Consider the following 15698-nt stretch of genomic DNA (forward strand, 5'->3'; position numbering starts at 1 on the left):
TAAAGTATTCTTTAAATAGGAAAACATACATTTTCTTAAAACCTTCAGAAAATCTTAGCTTTTCGTGAAAATTGTTTATTCTATTTAAATAAAAGAATTTAGATTCAAATCAATATGTTATTAGTATTCAGCAAAGAAATATTTACTGTTCTCGCTATCGCGAGAAAGGTGTATATAACAGCGATCTCTCCTACACACCGCCGTCCGACGTGCTGATCTCTCCTGCCGTCCTCATTCGTGTTGACATTGGTCAGTCTCAATTGATAAATAATGGTATTTATTCGTTTTATTCTTATTTATCAACAGATTTCATGTGAAATTCGATCAAACGTATAATTTAAATAGATACATGTACATAAAATTGTTGGCTGTGTCAGTCGATTATATACACATGTATAAATAATGAAGGCACCAAGGGAATTAACAATCAATAAATTACACGGGTGAATTTTTTTACAAAAATTTCCGACAAAAGGAACCGAGACAAAATCGGCGCAATGATAATAATGATAACACTGACGCGAATAACGAGAGTCGTGATTACAGTTCGCGCGCGACGACACACGCTCGTGATTACATTACTTAGGTATGATAGTGTTATTTGGTTGATGACTTGCCGTTAGAACCGCTAACCGTTAATCGGATGCTGAGGAGTGTAAGTTACAGTCGTGTATAACTACGCGAAAAGAGGTTTTCTTTTCTTCTTTTTTTTTCCTTCTTTCGTTTACGAGAGACGTTCTTTATCACGGGGAATGTCAGGTTTGGCGGATGTAACGATTGAGCGACACGTTGAGCCACGGTCAAATAGATCAAGTCGACAATCCGATCGAGATTCATGACGCGTCGCATCGCGCTCAAGGCTTGTGACAGTATCCAAAACGCACCTGCCGCGCACATTCGCATTCAACGTTCTCTCTCTCTCTCTCTCTCTCTCTCTCTCTTTCCTCCATAAACGTCTTCGAATATGTGCGACAAACAATGATTCATCAAACATGATCATCTTACAAATAAGTGAAAAACGCCAGCCACTACACTTGGACGCGGTGAGTCTCACGCGCGTAACGTGGTGGAACGTCGTCGCAGCGGATATTCCAGAGAGCGTTGATACGACTAATAACACCGTCGCTGACGAGAATAATTTATATACGACCACGTTTCGCGCGGGAGATGAGGGTGTATTCGTGTATAATTATAATTAGAATAGAATAATAATAATAATAATAAAATGTGTTTATCGCAGTGACTGTAATGATAATAAGAATAATAAGAATAATAGGAATCTTTTTACTCTCGTCTGTTGTTGACAGCATCTCTCTCAACTGGGAAACTTTGTCGATATCTGATAGAAAAAGCTATTAGGCGAACACTCGGCCTAACATGAGGTGGGCCTCGTGCAATTGTGAATATCCGTTTAATTCTATTTACATACATAAACTACACGATAAATCGCCTTGTGTCTAGGTTAAGATTGCGAATTGTCACGACAGGACCTACGTGAGAAGACTGCTGTTGGTCGTCAGAAATCAGATCGTCATACGTGTGATAAAATCGCATGAAAAATCTGACGCCCCTTACGATCGACGCATCCGGACTCTTAACCTAGACACCCCGGTGGACTTCCGAAGGGCGACTGACATCGACCGACAAGAGTTCCTCGCGCGATATCGCGTTCATCCGATTCTTCGTCGCGGCTGTCCGGCTGCCGCAACTGTTCCCACAATATTATTAACTCACTACAGCTTGTACAAATATAAGTTAATCAGTGTCTGTCCGACACTCAACGTAGAAAAACAATCTGACAAGGCGCTACGGCAAGTATTTTCCTCGCGTTTCGTTACAAAATATCTCTATAAACAAGAAGGGTGCGACGCGCCGTCGTCATCGTCGTCATCGTCGTCATCGTCGCATTATTGCTAGGATATTCGGGACGTTAATACGCGACGCGTTGAAACTCGACGAGAGACCTTCGCCTCCGAGTCGTGCCTCCTTTTTTCTTGCCATTCGTAATGCGAAACATCCTCTGAGTAACCTCTGATGCGCTCTCGACACTTTTTCGTTCCTCGTTGCGACTCTGACTCGCATACGGAGGATGAGACATTGATTAATAATAATAATAATAAAATAATACTAATAATAATAATAGTAATAGTAGTAGTAATAGTAGTAATAGCAGTAGTAGTAGTAATAATAAGCAGCTTTGATTTTCGCATAAGCTGATCGCATAACGACGTGTGATTCTTTTCTCTTCTTTCTCTCTCTTATATACCTCCTCGCGTGTCAGCCCAACGCTCATTCGAGGCGTGATGATCGCAACGCGCTTGATCCCTACGTCACAGTCTACACGCGCTAATATTTCTTATGAGCTCTACAATGCCGATTGTGTCTCATCATTTGTCCCGAGTCCCGACTCAGCGCGCCGTTGTTCGTCGTTACGTCTCGGGGGCGAAGATCTCGACGGAACTGTCAGTGTTCTGCGCGTTAGAGCGCATCGCTCGTCTCCGCTCCTCGATCAGCTGTCGTCGCGCCTGCTCCCTCGCCTCCCGCGCCTTCCTGTTCGCCTCGCTGTTCGCAGTCGGCTTTGCTTTGTGGACCGAGATGACTCTGCGCTTGCCGTTCTGCGAGGTTGGCGCGGCCTTCTTGTCCGGCACGCTCTGTAAGCGCGTCGAACACGATATCAAATGGCGTGATCGTAGATAGTAAGAGCGTTTTGTGAAAGTCGTTTTAAATTAAATAGATAGTCACAGCTGTTACCAATAACAATGTATTTCAACGTACTTCTTGCCACTGCGACTTCCGCAGCTTTTCTATCTGGTCGAAAAGATCGTTCACCTGAACCACCTGCAGCATCACCATGTCCCAGAAGCCGGCCAAGTCCTCGTTCGTCGTCGGGAACTCTTCATCTGGCACCTGATTCTGCAATTTTATTGTTGCAAACGTCAAATGAGGCGCGATCGATCCGCCGTTTCGACAGGAAATAATCAGGGAAACGAATTTCTTACAATGTTCTTCTGGCAGAGTCCCTCGAATTGCTGCATTTTCTGAGAAGTCAACAATCTAGCTTTGCCCGCGGCTGATCTCAGTTTACCAGCTGCTTCCTCCGGCAGTGCAACGGTATCGCCGCTAGCTAATTCGGCCTCGGCAGATGCAGCCAACGAGAGCAGCCTGTCTGTTTCCTGTTTCAGTAACTGAACACACACACGAATGTGTTTTATTGTCAGGAAACGCGCGTATGGCATAATTCACACAGCAGCGCGTAATTCACACGTATACTTTGATTCTAATTACCTTCATAAAGTAATGTCCGTCTTTCTCTTCTACTACTTTCTCCGCTTCTTGAGCTTGCTTTGCTATATTCGTTGAACTCGCGCTGGGTTCCAACACGGGTAACACCACCTTCGGCGCGGCTGGCTGCTGATCAGGTATGCTTGTGGTATCGCGTTTCGACGTATCGCTCTCCACGATCACCGGGATTCTCCTCGTTACGCTGTTCTGCGAATTCGTGGTCGTGGGGTTCTTCGGATCGACCTTCCGTGTCACCGGTATTACCCTGGCCATGCAGAAGGGCGACGGTTATCGTTGAGAGGAGAAAATAAAGAAATAAAGTGACTGTTTTATATGCTTACCTCTGTAGGGGCTTGATGACCTGCTCCGTACCGTCCGTAGGCTTTCTGGTGCTAACTACAGGAAGCTGCGCCCGGAATTCCGGGCGCAGGTGCCGCAGCACTGGCAGATTCTTCAACGATTCGTCTGTGTTTGCGTTGTCTGTCGAAATATTGTTATTGTTACCGGACTTATTGAAACTACCGTCGCTGGTGACGTTTAGTTTAGTGGTGCTTCGCTTGAAGAAGAAACCTTGCGCTAAAGCACCTGGACCGTAGAGCCGCTCCACTCGCTGCTGAATGAACGATTTCTCACTGTTCGATGAGGTGTTCAATACTTGGCTCTCAACCTCAGTCGTCAAGCCGTTTAGAACATTAGTGTCACTAAACGAAGTATTCGAGACTGCAAAAAGAAAAGTATAAAATTAGAATCAAGATTGGAATTAAAATTAGATTAAAATTAGATCAAATATATTTCCTTAATTTAGATTAGAAGGCAATTAGAATATCGCGAGAAATTCTCCTTACGATTACTAATACCCTGCTTGGGAGAGGAGAAACCCGCGGGAAAAGATTTGTCTTGTTGAGCGCAGGACATCATCGGCGATATCCCGGGGCTTTGCTTGCTAATGGAAGTGCTCGTCCTGATGGGGCTGAGGTCGGGGAATGCTGTATGCAACGATACTCCCTTGTCAACTTCCGAAAAATCTTGGCATATCGTGATCGAGCTTCTGCTCTCTATGTATGTCTCGATCTTGCACTCCTCCTTCATGCCATTGGCGAATCCGTTTTGCCGGTCCATCGCTAACGGCGATATCGAGTGGCTTTTAGGCGGGTGATACGACGGAACACTGAGATTCTCGTTGGATCTGCAATTTTCGAGCATTCGTTGTTCAAACATGAAAATACTTGGATTATAATAATGATGATTGCACGAAAAAAAAAAGTTTAATTGGATTAACCAAATTTCTGGATAGTAAAATGTAAACAAACCAGACATTCAGCTCGAAGTTATTGGAATTCTGCTTTAAGATAACAAGATTTCTGGTTAATCCGAACAGAATTCTGGTGGCCAGAATTTTTTGGTTCGTTTGTATTTCACCAGAAATTTTGTTAATGCAACCAAACGCTTCTTTTCCGTGTAATATTTGTATAATAAGTAACAATCATAAGTCTCACTTGAAACCTGCAGGACTCGTGTCCCTCGTGATCAATCTTGCGCCGGGGCTGCTGTCTCTCGAGCGAAATCCTTCCCTGAGCTTACTGTCGTACCTGGTGATGCCCGAGTAGCCGCTTATGCTGCACGCCAGACCCAAGTAACTCGGCTTCTTCGCTGTCAGCTGCTCCGGCTCGGGACTGCCTCGTGGACCATTGCTGACGTTCAGCTTCTCATCGGGGGTGAGGTGCGACTTCTGCAGCGTCTCACTGCTGCCGTTCGCCAAGTTCTCAGCTAACGACACTGGCTCACCGTTGCACGACAAGTTCAAGCTGTGCAGGGTTTTCTCCGATACTGAGTCCACAGTGTTCTCTGGAAGGAAAGTTTCAGTCTGACGTTCGGCTCGCGACAACGCATCGCGAATCGCCAACACAGCATCCTATGGCTTGCTTGAGAGTTAAGGTTACGAGATATATTGAATGAGGAAGTCTCGTCGCCGGGAATTTGATTACTTTGTAATGAAATTAAGAAACAGATATTTCCCTTATGATTGTTTCTTGATTTCGTTAAGATTTCGTATAACCACGACGCGGCTTAAGGTTAACGAGATTACAGATCGTATGGTTAGACACACAGAGGCACACTTGGGATGTCGTTTCGTCGCGCGTTATAGATTTGGCAATAATTCCGATTCAGCGCGTTCTCATTAACTCTCGCGACTGTCCGCGAGCCAACTGTGCTCTCCGTCGGAAGACATTCACCTTCGAAAAGCATCGTCACCCACGCGCTGTGCCAACGTACGTCAGCTCGCGTTAAACGAGTCTTATTCACATCGTTGCGTCGTGACGCGACCTTATTCCCCGCACTGACTGGTCTAACGCAAAAGAGAGAAAAAGAGAGAGCGAGAGAGTTTTATGTCAAAACGACCGAACGGAAATCCCGATTAGCGTTGGATTCAAGAGGTGCACTTTCGATCCCGAGGTCGACTGACGCGTTACGTAGACTTGGGACGAATCCACAGGCCGATTCTCTACGTTCGTCCGAGCCGCGGCGTTGGTCCTGAAACACTGAGCGAACTCTCTCGCCGTCGGCTTCTTCGCCACGACGAGCAGAAGAGGCGTTGCACTCGGTCTATTCGCCTACGGTCTAAATCCAATCGGCATTTCGAGCGGGCAAAGAGCGCTCACGATCTGCACGAGGAGGAGGTAACGGTGGAGGGACCGGCGACTCCATCGAGACCGACCTTGAAGCCGACCGTGTGGATCGCCGGAAATTCGCTCGGATCTCGGCTGAACATCACGTCGGGGCCGAGATTAAGGGAATCGCGGGAGAAACTTCTCCTGGGCGAGCTAGTCCTCAACTTCAATTCCGAGGTCGTTTCGGAATAATTGAGAGCATTGATTTAAGAGATAATCCCACGTTCTTTCAGGCGCGTCCCGTCTTTTCTGCGGAACAATCGCCTCGCTTGAGAGACGCGTCTAATCGTTCTTCCCCGTCCTAGGTTCTCGTGGAGAAAATTCCCTGTTAGAAACGACCCTTCTTAGGCAAAACATAGTCTCTGTTATTTTGTATCTGAGGTTTCCTTTTTCTAAATTTCCTCATTCTACGATAGGTTGAGTGGAGTCGCAATTTTCCTCACAGATAGTAATGTTTAATTATATGTAACGTATTCGAAGACTTACAGTCTATCGAGCATGAGTTCTTCGTAATAATTGCACGTTCATGTGAATTGTGTTCATTGTTCTTTGTGAAAATTTAGTATATTGTAATTAAGAATTAGTTAGTATCCTTAGACTCGCATTAATAGTTGTCACCTGAAACTTGTCCCCTGTCAAATTTTTATTCAGAGCTATTCAAAATTTTTCAGTATATTAAACTATATGATATATGTGACACACGGGAAAGAGATTAATTAAATGTCTAAAAAAACATAGAAAAAATTCTGCTTGATTAGAAATCTTGTTTGGTCAACCAGAATCTTGTTCAGTCGAACTAACTTTAGTTAAACTACTGACTTTAGTAACACTTTAGTTAGAATACTGGTTAGGGCTTTCACGCACAAATTGATATAACAGTAACGATTACGATTCGACGATACTCATCGTGATTGGCCAATTCTTACGATACGTCTTACGTTACGGCAATTTATGTGTGAAGGCCCTTAATCCATACTTCATCAGATATTTGTTTAATCCAACAAAATTTTTCCTCCCCCGCATTATATCTATTATAATCTATTATAATCGCGATTCAACTGAAAAGTTCTCATCCGACTCTGAATTCATCTGAATATCTCACTTGAGAGGAGTTTCAAGTGACGACTATTCATAAATAGTCCATAGACCCGTTCACGGATAGGACTATTGCTCACGGATTCGACAGTTACAAGGTTCTTGCCAGAATTAATGTATTAGGAGCTTGCGAAAGTTCGTTGGATTTTGAGTGATGTCAATTCCGGGTGCTACCCAGGCGGTCGCGTCTCTCGCAATAATGTCGGTATAGCCAACCTGATCGGTCGGACGCAGAGCGGTCGACGTCCAGGCTGCAACTGCCGATACTCTCCTGGCTGGTCATGTTAGGGTGATGGTGCCTGGTGGCGATCTCCGCGGCTGTCTTGTGGTCCGGGTCGAGGCGATGATAGTTGAGAGGCTGGACGGCCAGGGAGAGCGGTCTGTTACGTCGATGCGAGTGGATGCCACCGGCTCCGGGGACCGACGACGTCACCGTCGCGGTGCAGAAGTCGTCGACGTCGTCCAGGCCCGCCACCTCACCGCCCCCGCACGGCTGCCCACTTCCTCGCCAATCCTCGTCCACGCGGTCCTCGTGCACACTGCACAAGCAGTGCGTTCTCATCCCGTCGTTCGTGTTCTGTCACGCGTGCAAAACTGTCCTCGAGCTCGGTGTACGAGTCACGGTATTATGTACAGTGTCGGCAAATTGTTGCGCGTCTCCTTCTTCATGGTTCTCGCGAAAAAGCGCGATGAGAAGTGTCGGATTCGACCGACAATCGCGGATACCATGGAATGCTCTGTATAACGGGGATTCTCAAGCCGGACCCCCACGGACCTCAGAAAGGGGCCCGTGAACGTAGACGGGGGAAATGTTCTCTCTAAGCTTCTTGGAGGAATCTCACTCAAAACGAAGAAAAAGTGACAGTATTTCCACTAAATAGGAGAATGAAGATATTGTCATTCGAATTGCAAGAATGAACGTTTTTATCAATTAGAGTGAATATGTTTCTCTGGCTGAGAAATAAAAGTACTAGTATCTGTGGACACGTACAATGAGAGAAAAAATATTTGTTCAATGAGTACTAATAACATATTTAGTGTACTGATATATTTTTACATTAAGAAAAAACTTCTCTCCAAATGAGAAAATACATATTATCCTAAAACACCAACAACGATACCGTTGCATTTCATAAAAACAATTGTTTATTTTATTTAAATAAAAAAATTGAGATTTAAATAAATATTTTATTAGTACTCACAGAATAAATATATCTTTTTATTTTTTCAGTATTTTTTCACCGATGTATTTAATTCTGGACATTTTTATTATTTTGTTCTTTAAATACTTAAATTTACAATATAAAATATATACACATGTACACATATTGAATGTACATTGCAAAATATTCATTCGACAATTCAGAGTGGAGATTACACTCTATATGAGTAGAAAATCACTCGGACTCGAGTGACTCACTTAATTGCTGCAGTGAAATTTCACTCCAAGAAATTTCAAGAGTACATCCTGATTTTCGAGAAGCTCCAGCGAAAATTTACCGTCCAGCTCCAGCCAATTTGTCACTTGCGTTCTTTTTGTAATATTTCGATATAACTGTGACAACCGGAACGCGAGAAAGCAACGCGAATTAGTGTCTACCGCGGTGACAGCTGCGATTCTTTCCCGCTCATGTGTCATCTGTACGGCGTAACGGCGATCGATAAGGATATCTGCTTGCTGTCTGCCGTAACGTACCACCGGAGGAGCTCGAGAACAACGTGAGCAACGGGAACTGGTGCCACTCGGGGAAATCCGACAGACTGACCGCCGGTTTCTCGGTCGCAGCGGTGTATATTTTACGTGTATTTTATTGTAGGGCTGGACTTTGCTGAGGAAGATCTGGCAGCGCGTTACACAACAACGCGAGGCGACGGTTTTCAAGAAGATCGCGAAAATAGATTTTACAACAGCATTGTGTTTCTGTGTGGGCGGGTGAGATTGATCGCGAAGTGGCACCGAGTTCCCTGTAAACTGACGAACGTGGAAGGTGCAGCCGACAAGCATAAATCTCACATACAATCACAGCCAGTACAAGCGGGTGCAGCGCGAACGTGTGCGATCAGACTGCATGCAGTGGAGGTCGTTCTAACATTGACGGCTTAAACTCGCGGCAGCCGAAAGAGATGCTATTCTATCGGTTGTCGTCCACTGGCGATTGTCGCACGTTTACAAAAAAATCGAATATATTGTTATATGTTAAAGTTATATTGTATACTTGTACAATCCATCAGCGAGATAATTTTACATTAGGCGGAACTCCATTGAAAACTCGTCGAGTTACATCGATAACCTCTCGCACTTCGATCACATCGCACGCCATACATCGATGCGATCCTCAGGTCGGGAAACGGGCCAGACTCCGGATTGCATTCGCGCATGTGAAGTGCATACGGCACTCGTAACGGATTGAAGAAACGAGTCGCGCAGGTAGGAAAGGATAGGTAGGCAGGTAGGTAGGTAGGCAGGTAGATAGATAGGTAGATAGGTAGGTAGGTAGACAGAGTTGTACAATGTTGTTTACGATGCAGAAATCGGCGCTGACATAATTGCGAGTTAACGGTTAAGGTGCATACAGGGTGTGCAGGCGTGCGACCAAGCAGAATTAAAGTGTGCAAGGTGAACGAATCATGCTCGATCGTGAAGGTTCATGATAATGATAAGCGCGCGCATATGTATGATTTCTGTGAAACTGGCGGACGACTTTTGAAAAATTAATGCTTCAATAAGTGGCATAAAAAGGTGATATCTTAGGTGCGTATTAATAGACGAAAAAGAAACTGATTGAATTGACCAAATGTCTGGTAAAATATAAACGAATTGAAATTCCAGTTGAAGTTACCGTTCGAATTAACAAGATTCTGGTTTATCAAACAAGATTTCCAGTTATCTTGTTTGGTCGCCAGATTAACCAAGTTAATCAGATTATTTGGACTGCGTTTGGGGAGACACGATTTAGCGTTTTAAGCACGCTTTGTTCCTTGTTCAACTAAATAACAAGGGTCAGAGCACGCTCATAGCGCTAAATAGCATCTCCCCGAATACAGCTTTGATCTCTCAACCAGAAACCTGTTAACTTAAATAAAACTCTGATAACTTCAAGCGGAATTCTGGTTCGTTTATATTTCACCAGATATCTGGTTAATTTCAGATTTCTGATGAGTCTTTCAGTTGAACTTCAAATACAATATCACGAATATCGTATGATTCGAATGAGAAATTCTGATAGAGCTTGAAATTTAGATGAACATCTCACGTGAGACAAATTTTAAGGACTATTAACACAGGCCTTAGTATCTTGTTCGTAGTTGTGCTTGCAGCAATTAACAATTTTCTTTGGATTTTCAATTAAACAATTGAAAATACAGCGATATAAAAAGATCATTTGATTTTGAGGTAAAAAGAAATTCCGTTCAGAAGGCGTTTAGAACGTTGAAGAAATTCGCATCTTCTGTTTCGCGGGAGAAAGAATTTCGCACGATTTCTCGTTTCTGACGTTGTGATTCGCTAATGACTACAATCAGGCGTCTTAATTAGATATTCATCGCGGATGTATTGTACCGCTAATGAATCTTGACAGGACCCATTCGCGTCCTAATTGCTCATCATGAAACATCTACTGTATAAACAAACGTTTGCGACAATTTGTAGCGCGTATTAATGGGACGTTAATTTCTGATCAATCTAGAAATTCCACACATGTACAAATCTCTCTCTCTCTCTCTCTCTCTCTCTCTCTCTCTCTCTCTCTCTCTCTCTCTGCCTACCTTCGCCGCCAATGTTTCCAGAGGAGGAACTTCGAGACATTCTTTTTCACCACCGGATTCACCGTGTAGGTGCCGCTTTCGATTTTCAGAGGCATCCTCGATCGCGTACGGTGTCACTTTGAATTGCAGCCGATTCGAATCGCCGCGACGTGACCGTCCGCGATCGATTGGAGGATGATCCGCGGATGATATTGCACGCGCGTTTTTTTCAACGTCAAGTCACGTCGTCGAAGCGTGAATCCTAAGCGTTATTATTTACTCATCTTTACATACATGTGTAATACGCAGCCAATTCTCTTCGGATTTATCGAAATTAAGTGCGAATTGAAAATTGCAATTTCATCCTTCCCTTCTCTCTTTCCTTTTCACCTGACTAAATTGCGTTACCGACACTTCCTTTTTGCAACTGCTGCAAGCGATGCGCCCGATGTCTCGATCGGTTTACACAACCGGAAGGATACACGCATACATCTCCTCGCGGCGCGGTCTTGTTCCCGTCGCGCGATCGTGCGACCGAGGAATCTTCTCGGGATTTTCGCGGTTCGCAATCTCTCCCCTTCTCCTTGCCGTGCCCTTTGTCGCCGCGGTGCTCGCGAGCACGTTTCTCGGATGAATAGTCACGGAGGACTGGCGTTCTCTTCTCTCTTACTCCACGGCTACCAAGGCGCATCATCCTTCTTTTCGCTCTCCTCCCTCCTGCCCATCGAATCGCCCGGCTTTCCCGCCCCGTTCTTCTCTTTATCTTTCCCCCGAGTCGAGAGTATTTTTGGAACACTCAAAAAACCACGATGGCACACGGTGCCGCTTCCTCCTGTCTCTCCGCGCGCCGCTCTGCCGTGCTGCTGCGGTCGCTCTTCTCTTCTGTTTCTCCTCCATGTCTCCTCCTCTGCCTCCCTCGCTCTCCTTCCCTCTTTACGCGGACATTAACGCGTGAACGAACGTGGAAGGGCGCACGGATTTGAAGGGGATCGCGAACGGGAGGCCGCCGCACGTACACGTGCCCGGCACGCGCGTGTCGCCCCGAAAAGAAGCTCGCTCCGGAGCCGCGGTCGAGCCGACGACGGTACCCGCGAGTAAAACGGGGTCTACAATAGAAGTCGTAGAGTTGTAAATCGTAGAAATTGACCAATCATAGTCGGGTACGAGAAGAATAATCGACTGCTCAATGTCTACGACTTTTATTGTAGACTCCGCTTAAGGGACCCAGATAGACTTTCGTAATTATCACGATTGTGAAATACAATCGACGATGGGGACTGTACAATTACATTTATTAAGCAAATGTGCTTGAACTGTATTATATACTATACAGCACATAAATATATAACTGTACTTGTGTGTACAGTATGTACAATGTACTGTACTGAATTTATCATTAAATTTCTATCATACTCTTCAAAGCCTAACTTGCAATATGCTCGTTGCTTCCTGTTTCTTTATCTTTTTCTAATTCTCTTAAGTTAAAAAGAGGTTAAACGATAGAGATAGAACGGAAGAACGAAACAGGAAGCAAAGAGCACATTGTAAATCAGGCTTTAAAGTGAATCAGTAAAAGCATTTTTGACCTTTTTTTACTCATACTCAAATTTTCATACTGCATGACAAATTTCGATCATTTCCTTCGTATTCCTTTGTGATTCTATTTCATTATTCTATGAATCATTCTTAAACAATCTTTACAAATCGACTAGTAAAGTTGCCTTCTTTACTAATTTACGTATATTTGTCTATCTGGGGATCTTCACGAACGGGATTTTGATGAATTTTGACGAAATCACATATTTCTACTTGCACAAGATGTAATTAGGTTACCAATTAGCATACTAATTTGGCGCTCCGAAAATTATGGAGGAAGAAACTGACACTCTCGCCAGCTCTGTTCTTTTGGTCGTATCTGCACAGAATGTATTCCGGAACAATGCAGAGAGAAAGAGAAAGAGAGGATTTTCTGTAAACGACCGGAAAACGCAGTTTAAAGAAGAAGTGTTTGTGCAGTTTCGATTTTACGTGCGAGCAAGCGGATAAGTGTTGTGTAAACCAACGCGAGAGCTAATAACCCTTTTTGGTTTCTGTCATCGTAGTCTTTTACGGACCGTTAATCTGTAAGCACTTTTATGGCCTGCGTAATAGTTTCTCTTTCCATGCGGGGTCGTACGATGTCTGTCTGCTTTCAAACACACGACATAGCCGTAGGAAAATACAGACTGTGTACAAGAACTGTATTACATGTTTCACTTGTGTCCTCAGTGACTCGACATGACAATTTTCTTCGCGAGAAGCGCGGAGATCCCCCGCGAATATCATTTGAAAACGACTAGCTCCAAATTCGCGATAAAGAAATTGGACTCACGAGAATATCTTTCAGAAAGAACGAACCACAAATTCGCGATAAAGAATTTGGAATCGCGCTAAACTTCGAAGCTCAAACTTCGAACTTCGAAGCTCGAAGTCTTTTCAATAGTATTTTGGATTCTTCATCTGAATATTTTATCTGAGATATTCAGACACTTTTGTTTAGAATTAGATGCAAGTTTTCCAGTTGCATTATGATACACGTGACATTTATATCTGATTCGACTGAAGAATTCTCATGTAACTCTGAATTCAAATCCGAATAACTCACTTGAGATGAGTTTGAAGTAATAACTATTGACAGATTTTGGGGATCGTTTGTGAGAAAGAATCTGGACTCACGATTGAACTTCGTGAAGATTCCGGCGATCTTATGAGATAATTTTTTCCCGTACACGGTTTATGCATTTCGTGAACGAAAGAATCGGATAAGTTCGAGAGTAAAGCAGCAAGTTACGAGGGATACAGTCGCTCGTTGGCGACATACACCATGTTTTCCACGAGATCTCACAATTCCCGCGAACAGACGCCCGCGAGACGAGACAACGACATCCTCCGAGATCTTCCGGGAGAAGCGCGACAATCCGGGGGAGGGGGAGAGGGGCAAGGGTTTCTCTCCCGTCATTATTCTATTCTCGTGCGAGGCGCAGAGGCTGAGCGGGTAAAATTTACGGGCTCGGCAATCGAAACCGACAAGGTCCAGGATGTCGTCGATGAGGAAGGGCCGCTGCGGCTTTCCCGCTTCGTTTATACCGGTGCCCAACATCCCGAAATGTCAGCGACTTCTCTCACGCGCGAACACTAACGACCTGACCCGGCCCGAAGGAGTCGAAACTTCCCGGTCTCCTTCGCGGCACTGTTGTGATCTTTCGCATTTATCATCGGGATTAACGTTGAGAACAATATCCGGTCACGAAAATTGACCTGAAAGCTAGACCGCAATCTTTATTTCTTATCAATTCTATTATTTTATTTTCTACACGGAAAAGAACTGGATTCGTCCAACTAATTCTGTTTTCTGGAGACTGAATTTGGTTGTACACTGAAAAGAAAATATCTAAAGATTAGCAAATATTTATTCGATAGGTACTAACGGCATATTTGTTTGCACTAATATAAAATATATTTCAATACAGAAAATTTTCTTAAAACTTTAAGAAAAACTTTGTATTTTTATAAGAGTAATTATTTATTTTGTATAGATAAAAAAGAATTTAGATTTAAATAAATACGCTGTTAGCATCCATCAAATAAATGCTTACTAATTTTGAGATATTTTTTCTCTCAGTGTAGGAAAGGAAAATTTCTTGTGAGAGATTTCCAATTAATTACTATCAATTATCTCAATCGAGTCTTAACGTAATCGAATGTGTAGACGAATGTTTTCAATTGCAACATCTTTTGTTATCACTAAGTTCTCGTTTAATATTCATTCGATTTTTACAAGTAACTATAAATTATCTTTTTTGTTTTCATAAATAAATTAATTATTCTGTGTTTTCACAGATAACTATAAATTATCTATTCAGTTTTTACAGATAACACTATGACACTAATTTTATAGATATATTTAATTTTTGCGATATCTCTCTATTAGTTCGCTGCATAATTATTTCATTTATTATAATTACATACATTCTCTTTGCCTTCTTTCCATTTTTCCCTCTCTTCTCCCGCCACATTAACTCGAAATGTAGGTTTCAAAGTTCTGCGTTATCGAACGAGAGTTCTTCGACCTGTACCTTAAACTGTTCTCTTTACTCGAATCAACATTACTCTGTGTGTGCTAGTCGAATAGCTCTCACAACTTATTACAGTAATTTTCATCGTAATCATACTTTTATACATCGTTCAACTACATTCGATTTTCACATTGGCCCTTCACTACCATCTAATTAGGCGTCATACGGTCGAGTGGTGCCAATTAATCAACGACTTGATACACGACGACTCGTGACACATACGTACGCCGTGATCGAAAGAGGCGTAGATCGGCAGACAGCTCCGTAGTAGTCGTGCGTGATCTGAATGCCAAGTGCCGTTTGTTCTCATGATTTCTTGTCTTGTCTTGGGTCTCGTCTCCTCACCGGGTACATTGACACGAGATTTCCCGCACTTAGCGAAGCCGGAAAAACGTTTATTTTAGCGCGAGCTGAGTGAAATGCGCGCATCGAGGGATCCCACGTGTCTAACTCACGGTAATCATAAGTCCGACGAAATGAAAGAAGCGCTCTGAAGAAAGAAAGTCGAGTCGCGTCAACACTTGTTCCGTTATCGTGCAGCAAACGTTAAGTGGGGTCTACAATAGAAGTCGTAGAAATTGACCAATCGCGATCGAGCATAAGAAGAAAAATCGACCGCGATTGGTCGATTTCTACGACTTACGACTCTACGATTTCTATTGTAGATCCCGCTTCTAGAAGCCCAGCGTCTTTGAATGAATAATTCCATCACTAGTGCATCGCGTTGTCACGCGAATCGCAAGAATATGGAAATCCTCAGCTAAACGTCGCGGTCGAGAGCACGCGAGGTATA

At 43.6% G+C, this 15698-nt stretch overlaps 1 protein-coding gene across 2 annotated transcripts; it reads right to left on the minus strand.

Annotated features, from left to right (window-relative positions):
* Positions 1-260: 260 nt before the first annotated feature.
* Positions 261-15579, minus strand: LOC116853905. 2 transcript variants are annotated; one of them, XM_032835237.1, is made up of 9 exons: positions 10812-15579; positions 7263-7585; positions 4779-5127; positions 4128-4468; positions 3624-4002; positions 3286-3547; positions 3000-3185; positions 2776-2913; positions 261-2651 (listed from the first exon to the last, which is right to left on the minus strand). In XM_032835237.1, the coding sequence occupies exons 1-9, from the start codon at positions 10904-10906 to the stop codon at positions 2430-2432; spliced, it is 2295 nt and encodes a 764-aa protein (XP_032691128.1). In that variant the 5' UTR covers positions 10907-15579; the 3' UTR covers positions 261-2429. The 2 variants fall into 2 exon arrangements, with proteins under 2 accessions (XP_032691128.1, XP_032691129.1); XM_032835238.1 differs by lacking the exons at positions 7263-7585; positions 10812-15579 and adding an exon at positions 5517-5544.
* Positions 15580-15698: the final 119 nt, after the last annotated feature.

Source organism: Odontomachus brunneus, unplaced genomic scaffold, assembly GCF_010583005.1.
Source record: "Odontomachus brunneus isolate Ranch 3 - 2012 unplaced genomic scaffold, Obru_v1 Obru_scaffold_007, whole genome shotgun sequence".
Taxonomy (NCBI): Eukaryota; Metazoa; Arthropoda; class Insecta; order Hymenoptera; family Formicidae; genus Odontomachus; species Odontomachus brunneus.